At 44.1% G+C, this 10,206-nt stretch overlaps 1 protein-coding gene across 2 annotated transcripts in view; it reads right to left on the reverse strand.

The window, feature by feature from the left end:
- Nucleotides 1-4,628, reverse strand: part of LOC8040002 (transcription cofactor vestigial-like protein 3) — an 85,757-nt gene extending 81,129 nt beyond the window's left edge. The window contains exon 1 of one of the 2 annotated variants that reach the window (XM_002413855.5): nucleotides 4,270-4,628. In XM_002413855.5, the coding sequence (XP_002413900.3) occupies nucleotides 4,270-4,422 (153 nt within the window). In that variant the 5' untranslated portion in view covers nucleotides 4,423-4,628. The remainder of the gene's footprint in view (nucleotides 1-4,269) is intronic. The other variant, XM_042291268.1, reaches the window with a different exon arrangement.
- Nucleotides 4,629-10,206: the final 5,578 nt, after the last annotated feature.

Below are 10,206 nucleotides of genomic sequence, written 5' to 3' on the forward strand. Positions count from 1 at the left end.
GGGATTCCATTTGGACTGCCGCGTTTTGTTTGTAGTCTTTTTTTTTTTACATTGCAGCTATTAGCTGAGCAATTAGAAGTAGGCAATAGAAAGAGTGCCCTGACTGTAATTATAATAACAACAAACTGTGTTTCCGGCTCGAGCTTCTTTTTAAAGAGATACGTTCTTGGCACTCCAGCTGCCATGGGCTGACCTTTAGTACGACGCTAAAATGGCGAAACATTAACACTGTAAATAGAACCCCAGCTATAGGAGCATGAGGACAGAAAGGTAGCGCTACAAGGCCATGCACGTTGCTGTGAAAGAACCGCTCCTACCAGCGGGCGACTCGCAGATGTCCGCAGTAAAATCGGCGGATGTGCACAAAGTTACTAAAATGTTGAGCGCAGCAGAGAGAATGTGGGCACGCCTGCAACGTAGCCTGCGCTATAGGTTGCAGGCTGGAAGGTGTAGAAAGGGTTAAGGAAATTTAAAGCACAAGAGCAGTTATACAAAAAAATAATCGGATCAAGTTTGGATCCGATGCAGCTCAATTTTCACAGGGATAACGACATCTCAACTCTATAGGCTGGCTCGTTCTCACAGATCAACATGCCCATTCCACGCTCAAGACCCTCAGATATCTTAGCGGCAGTATTGCACCTCATATATACCAGTAGGTTTTTCGAATTAGAAGTAATACTTTAAGGCAGAAGACCCCTATGACATGCAGACACGTAATCAACAAGCTCAATATTTTCTAAGATATTCGCATTTTATTTTTTATAACGATGTGTAGAACCGCACGACCTTTATATGCCTTTGACATTTCATTAGGAGTATCGAAACCTGAAAAATCGTGACTCCCGCAAACGGGTTTGGTAAATTAGTTATTTTTTTTATGTATTCATACGACTACAAGTATAATATTGTCTCGCTGATCTTATTAATGTTTGAAAGACCTAGAAAGTTCCGCTCCTTAGCGACGGTTTCCTGAAGAATCCAGTGAGATCTGGTTGTTTTATTAAGTTGCAGCGTTTATTTTTGGCCTTCTGGGCCGGCAGTATGTAAAAATAATGGAATAAATAAATACATATGCACATCGTCGCTCGTAGGGGTCTGTCTACTCTGTCACACACCGCTCGTTTTTGCTCGTATCGCCCATATCGGCATATGTTGTCTCCTGCCGCCGCTACACTCTTTAGGGCAGGCGCTCAGTTGTTTCTTCAAGGCGTGCGTCGCATGTCAACGTGATCAACGTTCCGGGATCCCGCTGTACCTGCTTCGTCTCAAAAGACGTCCTTTATTTTTCTTTCTGTCTTTTTTTTTTTTCAGTCCGTCGGCTTTGTCGAATTCCATAACTTGTTTACGACGCATTGAAATGCAGAGCGGGGACCCCGACAGCTAAGAAAAAAAAAAAATATTTCCTTCTAGCAAAATATAATGGATGTTTTATTTTTGAATACTTTTCTGCGTCGGACTAAAATTATTGCCATGAGACTGTTTCCTTTTCTTGTTCTTGTAATGGAAATATTCACGTTTCACATAAATATAAAGAAAGCCACGTGTCTTTAGGCTAAGTCAGGATGGTGTAACTTCCCCCATTTTTACGTTAACTGGAGACGCGACCTGCAAGTGTTGACAGGATTTGACGCGAAGAGTGCGTTGCGAGGGCAAGCCTGACACCTGGCTATTTTTTAAATGGCGTTCCGTCACACACTGTGCCGCGAAAAGATATTGCGCAAACCTTTGATCACGGCTAGATGATGAATGGGATTGCTCGGTGGCTGTGCTTATTTGCATAGGCAATAATATAAAGATGCACATTGTGCGTGAAGTTAAGAGAGGTCACCAAAAAAATTCCGTTTTAACAGAAAATAAGAATAAGATCTACTCTATACGTGCTGAGAAGTGGAGCATATCGGCAAATGTGAGGGAAAACGCAGCTTAAAACATTAACAAATGGCGCCGAAATTTGCTTGAATAGAACGCAGTAAAAGCACAGAAAATGCTAGAAAAAATATAAAAATATAGCATTAATTAAGATCCCACTAGTTTTCTAAAGAGGCCCTTATTAAGGCAAAGCTATTAAATTATTCCCTGTAGGATGTTTTATTCTGTGTGCAAATATTGTAGTTTTCGAACTCTTCCATTCACAGCGGTCTCTTCTAATCGTGTGCTGCATTATGGACGAAAATATTTCTATATTTTTATATTTTCATTCCACTTTTTTAATCAGTCAAGGACACCAGTTATCGGTAGAACGGCGACCGCTGCCCTATCCAACGTGAATCATTGTTACAGCTCAAACCCCACAACGAGGTCAGAGACAAGGCGAAGGTTGTCGCGCGATACGCGAGACCTCTTGGTCCGGACTTATCGGTTTGTTTGCGATAAACATTGAGTACCGCTAAAGAGGCCGTTTGACATCGATACGCAGAGACTTACCAAACATAATATCGTAGATGCGAAAAACTGGCGGTACACGTCGTAGGGAGTCAACCTTAGTTGTACGTAATAAGCAGACTGTTGATTTATCAGTTTTAGCCGAAACACGCCAATAAAGGTACGTCGGTGTCAAAAATACAAAATCAGTTTAAACCAAAAAACACCGATAACTGTTGGTGTCAAAAATACAAAATCGGTTCAAACCTGAAAAAACACAGGTTTCTGGAAAATTTTCCTCCAGCAAACTGTTTTTGACGAAACTCTCCCCTCTCAGACTTTAACTCCAGTTTTTCATGATATTTTTTGATAATCATTGATAATCACCATGGTTTAGCGCCCGTTCAAAATAAATAATCAAAATACATTGATATTAAAAAAAAAGGAAGCAATTAAACATTCTGAATTTTCTTAGAAATGAATACCGGAAAATATAGGATTTAGGAATAAGCTCCCTAAAAACATATGACATGTTAGAGCAATAGACGACTCAAGTCGTCTGACGCGGAAAGCTTCGCAGGAGGCAAGTCATCTGGCTGAGGGAAGCAGTAGTGCACACTCGTATCAAAACAAAACATTCACATTAAAATGTTGAATCTCGCGAACAGACATACCCAGTCTTTTAAGACACCCTTTGGAATTCAGGATGGAGCAGGTCGTGCTTCAGTCTCAATCGTTGCTAATCTTTGTAATTTACCAAGTTCACTAACGCTGCATTCCAAGCTCCGAATTCCATACCTTCTTTGGAACTTTGTGTGACTCACGTTGTCAGAACCTACTCCAGCGTGCAGTTCAGTACCCGCGACTAATTACTCGAAGCTTATCTGTGCTTGACCCCAAGTTATTTGACCCGGGTTAAGCACATGTTGCATTTTGACGTCTAAATATTTTAAGTATCAGAGCGCATGGCGTTTTTATTTGTGTAAACGCATGTCTCAATACGAAGGACTTTCGGTAAGAATTTGGGTTTTTGTTTCGTCATGTAGAATAACGACTTAAGGGGTGTCTTTTTTCTTCACTCTTTTTTTTTCTTTCTGTTTTTTGCGGGGTGTGTGTGTGTATGTGGGGGGGGGGGGGGGTAAGAGCACTGTATTTTATAAAATAAAATGATGAAATAATAACTAAGTAATTGCTTGCTGTAACTGTTGCTGTTTCAAATAGCGATAAAAATACAGGTGATTTAATGACTACAAGAAATGAATTCTGTGTTAAGCTTATTCCATTAGCCGTCTCGTCGCAAACATTCAAAGCTCCGCGTGGAATTTGAATATTACATCAGTCTTGGCGGTTCGCGACCGTCATTAATTTAAATTGGCGAGAAACAAGTTTGTCGCTTGAAATTCGCACGGTATATAAAGCATTTCCAGAATTAAAGTACTGGGAACTAAACATTATGATGTCGTGAGAAAGGCACAGGCTGAAGTCAAAATATGTTAAATGTCGTAATCCCGTCAGATTTAGAGTGTGAAGTACCGTCCGACAATTTTATTCGGTAAATGCGGCTCCACATTTCTAGCGCAGCAGATCACGTCGGACACCATACTATAGCCAAGGCGTTAACAGGTCGGAGAGGAGTGGACCGTACAATCATCACACTAGCGACTCTCAATTGGGCTACTTCCGCAAACTACGACTCACGAAATCGAAGCAATATGAATGAAACCTGTTTTCCCCTCAACGCACACGTGGTCCTCGAAGACAGCCCGACCATACGGAGTGGGGAGAAGCCGAACCCTACCATAAACGCTCGCGCTTCTACGTCGCAGCTGCAACTCAAAATGCTCGGAGTAATCAGCCTTTTCCCGCGACACATAGAAGTGTTCACGAGCAACAGAGTTCCCTCACCTTGTAGTCGAGGCATGCTGCCTGGGCGGCCGCGGCTATCCCCGGCGGAGGACCCGCGCAAGATCCGACGGCAGCAGCCGCCGCGGCGGCCGCCGATCGCTGGTACGGGAAGTACGGCGAGTACGGCTGATACATCACTTCGGTGCAACTCATCGTTCCCGCATCCAGGGGCCCCACATCCGTAGACAAGGCCCGACACCCGCGCCCGAGCCGTCAAAACAATTCCACCACTGCGCCGAGAGAAAGCCGCGCACCACTGGCGCCCCGAAGCTGCTCCCGCGACTCGCCGGAGGCTCACAACGCGCAAAAACGGGGAAACAGCGAGCGTCGCCACCCTCTCTCTCCCGCCGAGGGGGATCTCCGCTCTCGCCGACGCCATGGAAAACCGAGGGAGGGGCTGAGGGAGGGGCCGCTCTCGTGACGTCACCGGGAAGGAAGCCAATGACGCTGGCGCGCTTAGGGTGGATGGGGGAGTGAGGAGGAAGATGCTGGGGATGATCCGGCGGGGAGTCAGCGGGAGAAAATGATGAGGAGCGAGCCGAAAGGGGGCGGGATCGGAGGGATGATGCTACGTCGGAGGACGACGAGGCACCTCCGGCGGCGAGCTCCCGGCTTTTGTGTTGCTGCTGCTGGCTGCGAGAGCTGCCAGGCCGTGCGTGGCGCCGGCGCCTACGTGGCTCGCTTTTCCGCTGGACAGCGGACGCGCAGCGCGTGGCTGTGGGCCTAATCGATTCTGGCGGCGTTCGCTGGCCGTCTTGAGAATGCGTTTCTGTACTTGTTCTCTGTATTGAAGACATGCTGGATTGGTTTTTCTTTTTTCTTCTAGTTTCTTTTTTTTTTTTGTTGTTGTTGTTTTCTCGACGAATCAGTGCTGCCTCTTGGCGCATTCTTTCGGAAGGAGCGATGCGTATTGATCTCTGTTTTGATGCATTTGCTTCATGATTTTCTATTTTTTCGGTTGGAATATTGCTCATTGATGCGCGATCCGCGCATCAATGATTGTGGTCAGATGTGGGGTTGTCCCTGAGCAACTAAATTCATAAAATCATTGCTGAGAGGAAATATAACTTAAAGGTTTTCTGTTTATAATATATTTTACTTATTCAGCGAAGCAATTCAGCGGATATTTTGCACTGAGTGCTGAAACAAAAACTCCGACTCGCAAAAATTTATATTTTTTACACGTTACTGAAAGAAGAAATAGCGAGATGGACACGACGACCTTCGTGTCCGTCTCTGTGTTTATTCTTTCGTTGACGCGTATTCGAACAACCTGCCCACCGTCTAAACTTTTATCTTTGCCTCGCTCTATTTTTGATCCTGTGCAGCCGACCGGGAAGCCTCGTGCGGTTGCACAGCGAAACGAGAACTTCGTTGTGTAAAGGCATCCGGCTCACGGTTTCAGGATAACCGACGAAAATCTTAATACAATTCGTGAATATATTTTAGTTTAAATATCGTGGCTTCTTGTTACAAATTTTGAGTTCATTCGTGTCATTATTTAAGCAGACTCGGAGTATAAAATATAATATATGGTCACAATATTGAAACTAAAATATGATTTGTATATTTCATTTTATTATAGGTTTGATCACCATGGCGTCCGATAGCAACCACGTTATATTTGTAATATAGAATTATCACTTCGGAACTACGAACGGACCAGGGTTGCTGAAGAAGCCACATAACCAAAACTCTAGGAAGTCGCAAATGAAACTATTTGCTTTTGAAGGCTATTAGACATTTTAATATTTTCTTTTTACGTGTGTTTTTATAATTAACTAGTAATGGGGGAAGGGGGGCGAAAATCATGTTGCAGATTCTATGCACATTCAATGAAAGGGCAGTGACTATTTCGACGTCCACCGTCAAGATATCTCAAAAATAGTTTTGACGTCTGCGACGTCACTTTGGTAAAACGTCAAAGTAGTGGCTTTATTATTTCGACGTCTCAGTGCAGCCCTCGCAGTGGTACCCGTTTTGTGGTTTCGTTTTGTTTAGTTTCTGATGGTGTTGCGTTGACGTGTTGCCGGAATCACGTGCTGCGTGCCTAAGAAGTTTCGGTCCTTCTTGGCAGAGGAAATGTCTTACTCAGCGTGTGTATTGGACTGGCTCGACGGTTGATCCTTACGGACGTAGACACGCACGGCGGCGATGTTCTGAGCTCTCGCATATCATCTCGGCACGCGTCTCACTTAAATTATAGAATTTAGAACAAAGGCGAGCTGGATACTCCTTTGTCTTCCCTGCACGTAACAAATGTAAGTGCGTGCACTTTGCAACACTTAGAAATTCGGCACGCTTTTTGTGCCCCCCTTATTGTGCGAGCGCGTCTTCGTATGGTTGCAGTCTCGTTTTGCATCTGGCTCCAGCCCTGTTTTTAACCGGCTTTCCTGACTTCGCTGTTTGGTTTAGATTTTATTTTCGGTTCGTGTATAACGAGCCGGTTAACTACGAAACGATCTGGGCGCGTTAAATAAAAATCTATGAATGCAAACCTTGCCTTCTCGATGTTTCTTGACCGGTGCGAACGAAAAAAGGTTCTGACGCGGATGTACAGATATGCGCATTTTTCGAAAGCAGATGTCGTCCTATCAACTACAAATTTTATGACACAAAATTCAGCTCCCTTGTGTATATATAGAGAACGTGAAATAAATCACGAAAAGGAACAAATCCGCATTCTGTAATTCGGGCCCATACATTCACTAGCGACTTCTTAGGACCTCAGAGGCTAAAACCCGCGTTTTATGCCTCTTCTGACAGCTTACGACAGGCTGCGCTGCTACGGAGCCGGTCCGAAGCCGCCACGGAGGACTTAAAAAACGGTTTTTAGCCTCTGAGGTCCTAAGAAGTCGCTAGTAAATATAATGGCCCGACTGCACTTTTGTTTCGTTTTTTCCCTCGGAAAATGCGTGTTGAATTGCGACGCCGCCTGCAAGCAAGGTCATATTTTCTTGACCGCCACTTTCGATCACTACGCAGTCCGAACTACGAAGCTCCAAAGTTTGAGATTTAAAAATAGAGAGAAAAACGCCAAAATGATTTTGAAACGATTTTTTCACTTCTCGAAAAGGTGGCGTCACAGAAGTCGAAATATTTGGAATACATTTTAGCGCTCAAAACACAAGGACAAAAGACGAAAATCAGACACCACAGTGCGCTACTACCAACTGATTTTATTACATGAAACGTCACTTATATACAATCCGTGTTACTGATATACCATCCGTGTTACTGATATCGCCCCATCACTTGCCAACCCGGTGCTATGCGGCGTCATTGAGGAAGGCACGTTCCTTGTCAAGTAGATCAATTGCGGCCACGCTGACACATGCTGCCCCACCCATCTTAATCTCATCTGCCTCGACTAACTCCCTCACAGTTTTTTTTCTTGTGCTTCGCCAGAGTCTTGCACTCGGGAAACAACGGCACACACTTGTAGCTTTGACAATGATCAGACAGATGACCGCCTCGATAATGTCCGACTTCAAAGCTGCAAGTGTGTGCCGTTGTTTTCCGAGTGCAAGACTCTGGCGAAGCACAAGAAAAAAAAATCTGTGAGGGAGTTAGTCGAGGCAGATGAGATTAAGAAGGGTGGGGCAGCATGTGTCCGCGTGGCCTCGATTGATCTACTTGACAAGGAATGTGCCTTCCTCAATGACGCGGCATGACATGAGGTTGGCTAGTGATGAGCCGATATCAGAAACACGGATGGTATATAAGTGACGTTTCATGTAATAAAATCATTTGTTAGTAGCGCACTGTGGTGTCTGATTCTCGTCTTTTTGTTATTGTGTTTTGAGCGCTAAAATGTATTCCAAGTTCCAAAACCAACTAGCCCAACAATCTACTGTACTGTTAAAATATTGTTTAATGTAAATAAACCCTTCTCCAGGGTTTATTTTCGTCGAATGACCCTGTTTTTGTGTTTTTGTTATTTCTTAAAATCCGCATCAAATTTCAAATTTGCCGCTCAGTCACTAATGTCACTATCTTTCTGGACACCTAAGATAAAGTTTCCTTGACACAAATAAATTACTGAGCAAGACAAACATATATTTATCGATAAGAAGAGTGATCAAGAAGTTCAGGGACTGGTTTTGTTGCGCAAACGGGAAAGGCAGCACCGTGATACCCGCTCAGCAGTCGAAGGAACGGCCATTTCTGCGTCAATGTGTCAAAGGGCGTCGCTCTGTGAACATTTGGAACTACGCTATACACGCGTTTGTTTCACCACAGGCACGAGCATAGTGGCGATCTTTCCAGATACTGACACCCAAAGCGAGAGCGAACATTATTTCACGTCAAACTCGGCAAATTTAAAACAGAGACTTTTTGAAATGATTTGGAAGGCTTATGTCAAAAAGCAGTGAGGTGTCCGAGGTGTTTTGAGTGGCACTCGCTTCTCCGGAATGGCTGAACGTCACTGAAGTCAAGGAGAGGGCGGATAAGGTCGCCCCACCCCTCTTCAACTTCCAGCGATGTTCTGCCGTTCCTGAAGCGCGAGTGCCACTTAAAACACTTCGCAACGTTAACTGGTTTTTGGCACAAGCCTGGCGAATCATTTCTAAGGTCTCTGTTCAATATTTGCCAAGTTTAACGCAGAATTGATGTTCGCTATCGCTCTAATTTGCAGTCTATTGTGCAATCGCCGTTGTGCCAGTGCACGTGGTCCCAAAAACTCGTGAAGCGCAACTCCAAATGTTCACAGAGCGACGCCCTTGAGTATAACGAGACGCGAAGGTTCCTTCCTTCGACTGCTTCGCGCGCATCGCTGTACTCCTCTATTTTTACGCTACAAAATAAGTCCCCAAACTTTTTTATCACATCTCGTAGAATTGTTTTAATGGATACCTCCATTTTTAGGTGGACACTGGAAGGGATCTCAAAGGCCCGGACTTGAAGGCCTGGACTTTAGACTTGAACGGGTTGTTGGCACTAATTATATGAGTACTACTACCATATTAAAAAAAAAAGGAAAGTGGCATGACGGTACATGATGGTCTCTGACTCAAAAGAAAAATAATTTGATTACAAAGAATGGTCTTTCTCATGTGCAAAGGCGCACTGATGCTTGTCTGCGATGTTTTTGGTTTACTGCTGTCTGTTCGGTATTTCGGCCGACACAGTAGTTAACCAACTGCCGAATTGGTGCTGACAAGCTGCGATAACCAGAATGCTGAGAAATATCGGTCGTCTCTGTCATTGCTGGATATGTCCAACTTTATTTTGTGTAGTTAAGACAGTGGTTTGCTGAGAAATAGCTAACCTGAGCTCAATGTAGGACACATGTTTTGTTTATTTTGTTTTGGCTCTGAAGAGCTTCTTCCGTGCAAATGAATAGGATTGAGTCGAATGCGAGGCTATGCAAACATCGTCGACGGTGATGCAAGAACTAGCACGTAAATAAAACGTGGCATGTGTGATTAAGAAATTGAAGATTGCTTCAGCCCCCAAAACGTTTCCTGTCATCAGCAATGATCGGACTGACTGCATCTAGGAGAGCTTTCGTCACTTGCCGAAGCTAGAAATCTATAGCAATCGCGATGCTAAGAACTTCACATTACAAATGTATGGTACGTGCTTCGAGACAAACCATGGCTGTCCCGTGACGTTCATGATATTTTTTTATCGTAGCCGTTGAGTGAGGGTAACGAACTTCTTATCACGCTTTAATGGCAGAAGGTGCTGGCGGTCAAAAGGCAGCGATGATATTAGTGATAGTGATAGGGATGTCTATACTCAGTTCAAAGGAAATAATAATAGTTCGCATTCACATGCAATCACAACGGACGCAGTTTATCAAGTTATGAAGAACAACATGAAGATCGTTTATTTACGAACACACAGAAGGGTCCACGAAGTCAACCTCAGACTGAGCTTCAGCAGCAAAATTCTCGATTAATACTGTAATCATTAAAATCCTCCCAATTC

Source organism: Ixodes scapularis, unplaced genomic scaffold, assembly GCF_016920785.2.
Source record: "Ixodes scapularis isolate PalLabHiFi unplaced genomic scaffold, ASM1692078v2 PGA_scaffold2__306_contigs__length_199485367, whole genome shotgun sequence".
NCBI lineage: Eukaryota > Metazoa > Arthropoda > Arachnida > Ixodida > Ixodidae > Ixodes > Ixodes scapularis.